The following is a 12,599-nucleotide window of genomic DNA, read 5'->3' on the forward strand; positions in this document are numbered from 1 at the left end:
GATGTTTTAGCACTATTTTTCAGCATCTTGTTACACTTTTAAAGTTTATGTGTTAAGTTGTTTTGGTAGGATGGCACATTGATTGTGTTTAAATATCAGAATCAGAATACTGCCATACCTTGGTACGTCTATTCTGCAAGAGTAATTTGGTTTTACAAAAGCAGTTTTATATCTTTTTAAAAACAAGTGTGTTGCAGTGCTCGTATTTAATCAAAGGACAACTGAGTAGAAGATGCATTTTTATTAAAGAGGTTCCATTCAGTCACTCTGAGTGACGGTTGGCAAGTCACTTTTGGATTCACCTCTCGTCTTCATCACCCTCATCGCTTTCTTTATTGCCTTCAAGTAGGGAGTCTTGTTCTTCAGAGGCGCTGTCAGCAAATTCATCCCACCAGTGGAACTGTTCGCTGGCATGACTTTTCTCATCATCACTGTCTTCCTCTCTAAACTGTCTCCCAAATCCTCCAGGAAGCAGATCCTCCGCTGCTTCTCCTTCATCCGGGTTGACTTCATAGTCAACCTCAGCAGCAGCAAGGTCATTTTCATCTTGATGAGCTTCATTGCGTTCTTCTTCATCGTTGCTGCTGTCAGCATTTTGATCATCATCGGCAAAATTATAATTGCAATAATTGTGGTCATTTTCAGTATCTCTGTTATTGTGGTCATTTTCATCATCAGCATTATTGCCAGCATTATTGCCATCATTTCCATCATCAGAGTTGTTGTCATCAATTTCAAAATGAATGTTGAAGAAATTATTCTGATTGATGTGATCACCATTGTTGTTGTTAAGCTGCTCTGGCTCCCAAAGTCTCGCAACTTCAAAGATACGTGGTGCAAACATTATAACATATTCCACACCATTTTCAAAGAAGTTGTCCATATCTCCCCAGTTACCATCTTCAGCCAAGAGTGGTTGCTCTACATGAAAGTTCAGTTAGCAAAGTCACAGCTAATCAAAAGAAACTTCAACACTGCATTATGTTTCTTTTGTACAATAACAGATCAAGTTCTTACCCTCATTAGGCTGAGCATGGGCCCCATCTCCTTGTTCCGTCATCTGAGCTTTAAAGATCCCACAAAGACATAAGTTATTCAAGTTAAGCAGTACATTTCCCATCTGTACTGTTGGGCATGCTCAAAAATCTCACTGTAAATATCTACCATCAGCTATCAAAGTTACAGCGTCAAAAGTAAGTTTCACTTATAAAGCAGTTCCCCCAAAACTCACCTCTTTTTCAAAGAAACTGCTCTATGAAAATGTCCTAGTTCAGCTGTGTGTGTATCTGCTTGTTGCTGGAGTCAAAAATATGTTTCAGTTGTAACATTTAAACCTGCACTGTAACTGTGCAATAGCAGTGATGTCATAAGAACTACCAGAATTCCACCCCATGAGTGTTCCATGAGATTCCACCTCAGGAAGGCCAACTCTGATGGCCTTCATCAGGGCTTATGCAAGCTTACTTCAGGACTACCAATGTAGCCACTGTACTCCTGGTACCCTATGACCCATCAGGGTCATATATCATACTGATATATAAAAAACATAACCATGCTAACAGACAGCCATTTCTAAGTAGTGATGGCAGTAAAAATAAAAAGCTGAGCTTGGTTCTTTCATTGTGACAAAAAAGTCGGCAATGGCTGGGATGTGAGTCATTTAATTAATATTGCATGTACTTATGTGCTTAAAGTAAACAAACAAAAATAATACTATTAATGTTTTAGCAGTAGTAACAGTTTTATATATTTAGTCTTCTCATATAAAACTGACAACACAAACATCATAAATAAGAGGAAAAAACTGACCTCCTATTTTACACCTGCTCATGAGTGTTTTCATGATGGCGGCAGCCTTGTTTTCTTTCAACAATCAGGAGAAGCAGGAGACCAGAGCTGAAGACTCTGTATAGATAATGTATGGGAAGCTGCATCCCCTTTTACATTACAGGCAGGGGGAGAGGAGGGTCACGAAGACACGCTCATAAAACATTAATTCAGCACTTCATTCTGCTCAAAAGCAGCCACACACGGTGAAATAGGCTGTCAAATACAGTGTGCTTCTGCAGGGAGTTTGATTCACTTTAGTGTTAGCAGCAGTGGCCTCAGAAATGTTCATGCAGCTCATTTTAGTTCAGCATTTTAGAAAAAACACAAAGTCACTAAATAATTGTGACTCATCGGCTCAGCCATTTCTGTCAAAATTGTTAGGAGTGTGAGAACTTAGGTAATTTTTACATTTATTAAAATCAATATGTTTCCCTGTGATCCAGGTTGTGTAAACGCTGTTGTGTAAAAGCTGTGTAAGCAGCAGGTTGTCACTTACCTGCAGAAGAAACAGCGTGGGCTTTTTTTTTTCTTTTCGTAAGTGTATTGGTGCCTATGTCTTGTTCAGTCTCTGAGTGTTCCCATGCTGCAGGTAGCCAGAGGGTATGTGGACACAGGAACATTAAGTGTTGAGAAAACAAGTATTTATTCAATCAGCAGGTGCCATCAAATCTGAGAAAGAAATGCTAAAAACAGAACATCTGAGATTAAAAAAAAAAAACAACAACAAAAAAGAGCCAATTTCTAGGAATTAAGGAACACAACATGGCTATGGGGATTACTATATGTTTGTTGTTTTGCTTCATTATTAAACCAGACTGAAACACTGAACAGAGTGCGTGCTTTGTGCTAGCACATCTCACAGAGAGTAAAACCTCCTGAGTCACCTGAAAATCCTGCATTAGAAATAATTCTAAATTCTGCTGATTCCTTAATGAAACCTTCTAGTAATTTCAAACTGTTTAAACTGTTTCTGAAAGTCACACCACTTACTGGCCTTAGCTCGTTTCTGCTTTAATCCCAACACTTTAATTTCAAATCAGCTGTAAAACAAACGTTTAACTTTCAAATGCCATGAGAGCGAGACCCGTCTCAGACGTCTGATATTAAATGTGACAGCAGTTACCAGGAATCAAATTCGACTGTGGTAGACGGCACTTTTGAATAGTCAAGAATGGTATTTTCATCAGTATGGAAAGTGTCTCTTTTCATCGAATTTTTACTTTGTGCTGTTTGTTTAACCTTTTCGAGATTTCAGCAGGTAACCTTTAGAAACTGTGTCTAATTTCAGGGTTGTATATACCACTTGTGATGCTCTGTAATGTATGGTTGGCTATGATGGTTTTGTTGCCTCGCTCTCTTATAAGGAGATTCGGGCCATTCGTTGTTTATTCTTTGTCGGTTTACATCAAAGAAAATGTCAGCCATGTGTTTCTGCGCTCGGTGCTCTGAGCAGGTTTTCTGTAATAAGGCATGAAAATGTTGAGGTGACTGTACCAGCACTTGCAAAGTACAAGGGACTCAATTTTCCAGCTAATGCACATTTTGTCAGCCATGTCTTTTCTCACTGTGCAAGACACATGCCCCACACACAGATGTGCACATCAAGACACATATAACCCCACTTTGCGCTGGTGCACCAATGCATGAAATGCACACTATGTCTGAAATGCTTTTTCTGTGATGTGAAGTGAAGGTCAAGAGGACGGGGCATGAATGACTGGCTTTTATTTTAGCTTGACATCATATGCAAGATACCATCTACGTCTTTGTATTTAGCAACAAAAGAAGCTCTTTATTTACTTTTTTTAAATACTGAAATTCAAAGTTGTTTTTTGATTGGATCTAGCTCAGCAATATTTAGTGCGTTATGTGTCATTTGTCTGTGCTATATCAAATTAAGAGACCTAGGTTAACAGAGAGTGAGGCGTTTGGGGTCGAGTAAGTCTTTCCTCAGGCTAAACAATGAGACACAGCCAATGGTGCGCTTGATGAATCTGCTGACGCGTCAGTGTCGTCGTATAAATAATTCAGAAAGACAATAGAGAAGAACAGAAGAACTCACTGCCGATGGCTGGAGGTCAAAGGTCCTCCCAGCTCCTAGACATGTTGGAAAAACAAGCTGCATCACCGCACAGTGACTTATCCAGTTGCTCTGCGCGACCCCCTTGAAAGGCTGAAACCTGACGCTGTTATGATCAAAGAGGGCAACTGTCTGTTAGACTGACCCACCTCTTCTATGGAGCTTTTTGGTAATATTTTTTACATGAGACATGATGAATGGAACAAATTAAATCCCTTATTATTAAGCTGCCCGAGATCACTAAATACATAAGCCCGTAGCGAGTGATACACAATGATTGTTACTGATGGACTGATGTGGGCACTCAAAGCCTCTCATGAGATTTTCATGACAGTCACATTAGAAAGAAATCAAAGGAAATGGACACTACTGGCAGCACTTAATAACAATCCATCTATCCACTGTTCTGTGATTTTTATGCGGTTAGATATAAAGCTTTTTAAATGGAAGGCAAGTCCAGCATTGATCTGATACTAAAAGCCTTCCTGTTGCTAATGAAGATCATGTCATGCTGTATTTTTCTGAAGAAAATGTCAGCCCATTCAACCGCAGCATTTTATTCACTTACATCAGTGTAGCATGAACCAGCAATTTATTTCTGGAATGAACTCCACAAAGAACGATGATTTATTTTTCATGTTATAAAAACTTCACAGTCTTCATTCTTCAGGTGTGATTGCCCACTTATGACGTTATAAAGTCAGATTTCATTGGTCACTCAAAAATCAAAAATACAAGCTACACATTAACGTTTCATAGCCAAAACCAAGCTTTTGTTTGGAAACTTAGGCCTATAATTTTTCACATTACCTTACACTTTCCTGTTAAAAGATAGATTTTCTTTCCCATTGCTGCCAATCATTGTATTGTATTATTATAGGACTGTCATGACACAGTTGTAAGTGTAATGTAATAAATTTATTTAGTACAATAATGCATTGCAGTATGTTACTTTGGAGGGTGTTACACCTGTTACAGAAGGTGAGTATGATGGCAACTACACTTTACTGTCAAAATTATTCACTCACCCATGCAAGTTGTTTGTATCTATCTATCTATCCATCCATCCATCCATCCATCCATCCAGATGGTAGAGTTGCAAGTTCAATCATAGGCACTCATAGGCACATATGTTGAAGTCTAATCACACTAATCACTTATAATCTGTAATTGTACCTATTCGGGGTACGTCTCAGTGCCAGTTGGGATAGACTGCAACCCTGCTATTAGCTGCTAAGAAAAATAATTACAGAGTCAAAAAAAACATGTAATTTCTGAGGCTCTATATTTTTAAAAGAAATGTAATCTGTTTCAGGTGGTAGGGATGCTATCATGACATGAGGGCCATAATGTCCTCTATTTTTAAACTCCAATTAGCAGAGGAATCCTCTGAATGGCTGTGAAGGCCATAGCATTTAATTTCATATCTTTTTTTTTCTCCATACTAATCAAACCTTCTTGTGACCTCATGTCTCCAGTCTAGCAGCATTTGCATACATCATGCATCTTTACTCATTTATTCAGAAATCACTCTTTGAGGGCGAGAGATCACTGGATTTTTTTGAAGAAGAATATAAAGCTGAAAAAACATATTCATCTGCTTTCAAAGGATCTTTGAGACAGTGTTGTGATTGATCTCCACAGAGCTTTTAAAGGAAAGGTCTTTTATTGTTAGTTAGAAGAAGAGAGCTGCATAAATATTTACAAACTATATTTGCTTTCATACCTTTTTTCATGTCGCTTTACAAACACATCATGTTCACATCACAAAGTCACATACCTCCCAACACTACCTCCTGTCTACCACCACCATATTCAACCATCAACACCTACCCTGCATCCTGTCAAACTGTCACATCACTCAGTCTCAGCTCTCAGCTTCATGCTAACATGCTGGAAAAAGCTTCTTAGCATTATGCCAAATGTGAAGCTGTCTTTGTCAGGTAATTAAAACTGTTTTTTCATGTGTTGTTACTGATATACAGTCATTTTAAAGGCTGGCACATTAGTTTAAAGTTTCGACAAATGAGTGTACTACCTTACAATACAATATGTAATTTATATAGCGCCAAAGGATTTGGCGCTATATAAATATAAAATCAAGCAGCAAACCTTGACCTCTCCCTTTGCTCTTCTTGATATTGTCACAACATACACTTGAAATTTGGTTAAACCACGAGGTTTCTCACAACTTGCTTATCACAGTTGTGCACCGTTCATCCCTGAACTGTAGTGGATTTTATAATGATGTACACTGTAAAAACATTCTACATAATTCTAATAAAATTCACTACAGGAAGCTGATTACTGGTGCACAACTAAATGTGTGCATCTTTGAATGTGCTCACATTGACACTGATCTGCTAAAAACCTGATTTTGTGAAGTCAAAACTTTCAGCAAGTTGAAACAATCTTTCTTATTGACTCCAATTAGCCTAAAATAAGGACTGGTCCCATCCCATGTCATGGCATGAAAATATGACAGGCTGTCATCAATTCAATCAGATACTTGCAAAAATTGTAAACACTGAGTAAAAATTCTTCAACATTTTTATTGTATTTCTGACAGTGTACACACAAAACAATAATATACAAACACACACATACACATACGCTGTCCTTCGGCTTATTACAGTTTTTCTCAGTCGCTTTAGTGCGTTTCTCAGATCAGAATTGAAATTCTCATAACTATTAGTTCAACCTCCACAACACTCAGTCATTTGTGCACATCATAGTAGCAATTTCTCCTCTCTCTGAACAAACTGCAAATGATTTTGGACATGAATCAGTTGCTTCCATACATTTCCCTGCTGCTTTCTGACATTTCCATTTACTTATGTCATGTCAGTCAAAAGTAATCATACCTATGGATGCTGAATAGTCGTTCCCAATAAAACTAATAGTCATACATCCATTGCTTAAGTCATCACACACAAAATTGTTGAACTAGTTATCACATGCCAAATATTGGCCATCTGTCAAGCAAATCCTATACCTTTCTGTATCATTTTTCCTGGAAATGTCTCCGAAATTGAACAATTGATCTCAGGTGAATTACAGCTGTCACTCATGAGGAGGCTCTACCAAATTGGTGATTTTATGTTTACATGTATTCTACAGTGAACAAGTGACTGTAGCATATTTTTCTTTTGCACAATTCTGTAGGATTACAAACACTTCTACACAATGGAAATGTGAAACGTACGTATTCAGTGTCTCAGTTACTCCGAAGACTCCCATAACATCTACAGTGACTTTACTGCACATTTCAGATGGCTGTACAGGTAGGCCATAGTGCTGTCGTCAGAATTTTCAGGTGTCACCAATTGTTTTTGCAATGGGAAACACTGAAATTATAAACTGTCATAGTGGAAACATGACAATGCCATTTGACTATCTTGTTCATAAAGATGGTGTCAAGACTTTTCATCTTGATGGCACTGACAGTTTCATTGACATGGATACTTGCTTTTGAGGTATGGATAATCAATTCTGTGCATGTGACGTGCAATTTTTGCAGGCTATCCACTAGGTTTTGCAGTTTGCACTAATTGTTTTGGGAAATGCACTAACTGCTGTGCAAATGTTAATGGTGTTCTGAGAAACGCACCAAAGCGACTGAGAAAAACTGTAAAAAGGCTGTCATGTTTTTGCTTTGTCAAAAAAAAGAAAAGGCCAACATAAAACAACAACCTGTTATTACTGTGCTGACTTCCTCATTTTGAAATGATTAGGTTTTTTACTTTTACAGCATTTCATCTTGGCTGATGATGGCCACTAACCTGATGAGCTCACATGAATGAAAGTAAAACTTCCTGTGAACGTAGCTGCTTCTCGCCGGGTGCGGTGGCGCGTGCCTGTCATCCAAGTTACTGGGAGGCTGAGGTTGGAGGATCGTTTGAGCTCAGGAGCTCTGAGCTGCAGCAGGCTGTGTCGATCGGGTGTCCGCGCTAAGTTCGGCATCGATATGGTGATCCTGGGGGAGCCCGGGACCACCAGGTCGTCTAAAGAGGGGTGCACCGGCCCAGGTCGGAGACGGAGCAGGTCAAAGCCCCCGTGCTGCTCAGTAGTGGGATCGCGCCTGTGAATAGACGCTGTAGCGCAGCCTGAGCAATTCAGCGAGACCCAATCTTTATATACACCATTATACCTGTCTCTACCTCACACAGCAGCCTCGTCAGCCCTTATTTATATTTTTAATTGACGTCAAAAACACTCACAAACCTGCTGCTCTGCTTGTCCTGCACCACCTCCACCTGCAACTACATCCTCCACCCTAAACACTCCTGCCGCCCAGCAGGTGGAGACAAACTAAATCAATCAATCAATCAATCTATCTATCTATCTATCTATCTATCTATCTATCTATCTATCTATCTATCTAATAACTTATTGCATTACAACTTGGCTAATGATGGGCAGGAAGTTTATGTGATGATGTCACCTCAGACATAGTTAAAATCCTTGTTAACGTAGCTGCTTCTCGCCGGGTGCGGTGGCGCGTGCCTGTAATCCAAGCTACCGGAAGGCTGAGGTTGGAGGATCGTTTGAGCTCAGGAGCTCTGAGCTGCAGCAAGCTATGTCGATCGGGTGTCCACACTAAGTTCGGCATCGGTATGGTGATCCTGGGGGAGCCCGGGACCACCAGGTCGCCTAAGGAGGGGTGCACCGGCCCAGGTCGGAGACGGAGCAGGTCAAAGCCCCCGTGTCGCTCAGTAGTGGGATCGTGCCTGTGAATAGATGCTGTAGCGCAGACTGAGCAATGCAGCGAGACCCAATCTTTATATACACCCTTATACCTGTCTCTACCTCACACAGCAACCTCATCAGTCCTTCTTTGTCTTTTTAATTGACGTTAAACACACTCACAAACCTGCTGCTCTGCTTGTCCTACACCACCTCCACCTGCAGGAGAGCTGCAAATACATCCTCCATCCTAAACACTTCTGATGCCCAGCAGGTGGAGACAAACTCAAACTAGGAAATTCATTCAGGTAACCTTTGGGTTTAATATTTGCATCTTATGATCACAGCTTTGACTGTCATGTAAAAAGGGTTTTTTTTGTTTTAGAAGTGAACTGTCCACAACTTCAGTACAGGCATGAGTCAGGATTTCAGGGTACATCATTTCTTTGAGTGTATGGTGAAAGATTGCCAGGGAAGGGACTGTGTTGCCTTTTACTGGGATAATTTCTCTGTTTTTTTAAATAGATATTTCATCTTATAATCAACAGTATATAAAACAGTGTGTGTGTATATATATATATATATATATATATATATATATATATATATATATATATATATATGTATATATATATATATATATAAGACACCCAGCACGCCCCTGCGGGCGGTTTATCCTTCAAGCTCGGGTCCTCTACCAGAGGCCTGGGAGCTTGAGGGTCCTGCGCAGTATCTTAGCTGTTCCCAGGACTGCGCTCTTCTGGACAGAGATCTCCGATGTTTTTCCCGGGATCTGCTGGAGCCACTCGCCTAGCTTGGGAGTCACCGCACCTAGTGCTCCGATTACCACGGGGACCACCGTTACCTTCACCCTCCACATCCTCTCGAGCTCTTCTCTGAGCCCTTGGTATTTCTCCAGCTTCTCGTCTTCCTTCTTCCTGATATTGCTGTCATTCGGAACCGCTACATCGATCACTACGGCCGTCTTCTTCTGTTTGTCTACCACCACTATGTCCGGTTGGTTAGCCACCACCATTTTGTCCGTCTGTATCTGGAAGTCCCACAGGATCTTAGCTCGGTCATTCTCCACCACCCTTGGGGGCATCTCCCATTTTGACCTCGGGACTTCTAGGTTATACTCGGCACAGATGTTCCTGTACACTATGCCGGCCACTTGGTTATGGCGTTCCATGTATGCCTTGCCTGCTAGCATCTTGCACCCTGCTGTTATGTGCTGGATTGTCTCTGGGGCATCTTTACACAGCCTGCACCTGGGGTCTTGCCTGGTGTGATAGACCCCAGCCTCTATGGATCTTGTACTCAGAGCTTGTTCTTGTGCTGCCATGATTAGTGCCTCTGTGCTGTCTTTCAGTCCAGCTTTGTCCAGCCACTGGTAGGATTTCTGGATATCAGCCACCTCCTCTATCTGCCGGTGGTACATACCGTGCAGGGGCCTGTCCTTCCATGATGGTTCCTCGTCTCCCTCCTCTTTCTTGGGTTTCTGCTGCCTGAGGTATTCACTGAGCACTCGGTCAGTTGGGGCCATCTTCCCAATGTATTCTTGGATGTTCGTTGTCTCATCCTGGACTGTGGTGCTGACACTCACCAGTCCCCGGCCCCCTTCCTTCCGCTTAGCGTACAGCCTCAGGGTGCTGGACTTGGGGTGAAACCCTCCATGCATGGTAAGGAGCTTTCTTGTCTTTATGTCAGTGGCTTCTATCTCCTCCTTTGGCCAGCCTATTACCCCAGCAGGGTACCTGATCACGGGCAGGGCGTACGTGTTGATGGCCCGGATCTTGTTCTTACCATTCAGCTGACTCCTCAGGACTTGCCTGACCCTCTGCAGGTACTTGGTGGTTGCAGCTTTTCTAGCGGCCTCTTCATGGTTCCCATTCGCCTGCGGGATCCCCAAGTACTTGTAACTGTCCTCTATGTCTGCAATGTTGCCTTCTGGTAGTTCAATCCCCTCAGTTCTGACTACCTTCCCTCTCTTTGTTACCATCCGACTACACTTCTCCAGTCTGAACGACATTCCAATGTCATTGCTGTATAGCCTGGTAGTGTGGATCAGTGAATCGATGTCTCGTTCACTCTTGGCATACAGCTTGATGTCATCCATGTACAGGAGGTGGCTGACAACTGCTCCGTTCCGTAGTCGGTATCCGTAGCCAGTCTTGTTAATGATCTCACTGAGGGGGTTCAGGCCTATGCAGAACAGCAGTGGGGACAGAGCATCTCCTTGGTAGATCCCGCACTTGATGGTGACTTGTGCTATGGGCTTGGAGTTGGCCTCTAGTGTTGTACGCCACATCCCCATTGAGTTCCTGATGAAGGCTCTTAGGGTCCCATTGATCTTGTACAATTCTAGGCATTCCAGTATCCAGCTGTGGGGCATTGAGTCATAGGCCTTCTTGTAATCAATCCAGGCAGTGCACAGGTTGGTCAGTCTGGTCTTGCAGTCTCGGCTGATTGTTCTGTCTACCAGTAGCTGGTGTTTTGCGCCTCTGGTATTCTTGCCAATTCCTTTCTGTGTCCCGCTCATGTATTGACCCATGTGCCTGTTCATCTTAGCCGATATGATGCCTGACAGGAGCTTCCATGTAGTACTGAGGCAGGTTATTGGTCGGTATTTGGAGGGGACCGGTCCCTTCTTGGGGTCCTTGGGGATCAGGACCGTCCGGCCTTCGGTTAGCCATTCCGAGTGTCTCTCGTTAACTAGCAGCTGGTTCATTTGTGCTGCCAGACGCTCGTGGAGTGCAGTCAGCTTCTTCAGCCAGTAGGCGTGAACCATGTCGGGCCCTGGTGCTGTCTAACTCTTCATACTGGAGACCCTTTCTTGGATATCTGCCACTGTGATGGTTACTGGACCCTGTTCAGGGAGGTCGCTGTGGTCTGCCCTCAGATCCACTAGCCACTGAGCATTGCCGTTATGGGTTGCGTCCTTCTCCCATATGCTCTTCCAGTATTGCTCCGTCTCCAGCCTTGGTGGTGCTGTTCTCTTATTATTATTGTTCCCTTGCCACTGAGAGTACACCTTTGCTGGTTCTGTGGAGAACAGCTGGTTTATTCTCCTGCCTTCTATCTCTCTGGTGTACCTCCTCAAGCGGCTGGCCAAGGCTGTGAGTCTTTGCTTGGCAGTTTCCAAGGCCTCAGGTATGGACAGCTTGCTGTATTTCTTAGGCCCTACAATAATATAAGAAAACAGAAAAAACCCAAACAATCATATGATGATGATGATGTATTTATGTAGCTTTAGGTATTTTTTTTTATTATTGTATTAATATTTTTTTTATTTATATATAGTAAATCATAAAAGAATATATGTGACAATTGTGGTACTTGTATCAGCTAGTACCGGTACTTGTGAATGTGTTGGGGTCCCGGTGCCTGCCCAGCTGTCCCAGCGTGGCCACAAGTGGCTTTCCCCCCACTTGTATATAGAGCACTGTGTTGAAAATAAAGTACTGTTTAACTGTTATTCTCAAGTCTGCACCTGAGTCCTTCCTGCCTGCCCTGATAGAATGATTCCTCTTTAATCTTAATCATCCCTGAAGATTAGAGAGCATGATGTGAAATTGTCTGCATTTCTTTCCACACTTTGTAAATCTGCTGACCCCGCACTGTTTGTATGTTGCAAACAAAGAAGAAAAAAACTCCTTTTCAGGGTGATGAATGGACACTTAAAAGCTTTGCAATGCTTAGTGTTGTAGCTTATCTCTTTCTTCAGTGCACAGTCCTAATCTCTTGTATATGTTGTAAAATGTTTCCCATCTTGCCCTTTTTTTGTAACTCTGAGTAATTTTTTTTAGTTTGACATGTGAAAGGTCAGTGAGCTCTGGAGAGGCCAGCAGATAATAAAGTGGTTAAGTGGCACCACCATGTGGCCTTACAGACATCATTTTGCTGACATATACAGCAGGGACACATCTAGTTCCTGAGAGTTTCTATGTGGAATTCATTTGCATTTATTACATCTATACTTGGAGGTTAAGACACTGCCTTC

At 42.0% G+C, this 12,599-nt stretch overlaps 1 protein-coding gene across 2 annotated transcripts; it reads right to left on the reverse strand.

Annotated features, from left to right (window-relative positions):
• Positions 1-233: 233 nt before the first annotated feature.
• Positions 234-1,354, reverse strand: LOC113006990 (uncharacterized). Of its 2 annotated transcripts, none has more exons than XM_026143272.2 (3): positions 1,232-1,354; positions 1,018-1,065; positions 234-921 (listed from the first exon to the last, which is right to left on the reverse strand). In XM_026143272.2, exons 2-3 carry the CDS (start codon positions 1,058-1,060, stop codon positions 299-301), a joined length of 666 nt encoding a protein of 221 aa, XP_025999057.1. In that variant the 5' UTR covers positions 1,061-1,065; positions 1,232-1,354; the 3' UTR covers positions 234-298. The 2 variants fall into 2 exon arrangements, with proteins under 2 accessions (XP_025999057.1, XP_025999058.1); XM_026143273.2 differs by having other exon boundaries at positions 1,018-1,060; positions 1,232-1,326.
• Between the last annotated feature and the right edge of the window lie 11,245 nt (positions 1,355-12,599).

The sequence above is a fragment of the Astatotilapia calliptera genome, chromosome 15 (genome assembly GCF_964374335.1).
Source record: "Astatotilapia calliptera chromosome 15, fAstCal68.1, whole genome shotgun sequence".
NCBI lineage: Eukaryota > Metazoa > Chordata > Actinopteri > Cichliformes > Cichlidae > Astatotilapia > Astatotilapia calliptera.

Coding starts and splice junctions, on each gene's coding strand:
- LOC113006990 (XM_026143272.2), bottom strand. CDS start 1,060: ATGACGGAACAAGGAGATGGGGCCCATGCTCAGCCTAATGAGG. Junction 922..1,017: donor CCATGCTCAGCCTAATGAGG/GTAAGAACTTGA, acceptor ACTTTCATGTAG/AGCAACCACTCTTGGCTGAA.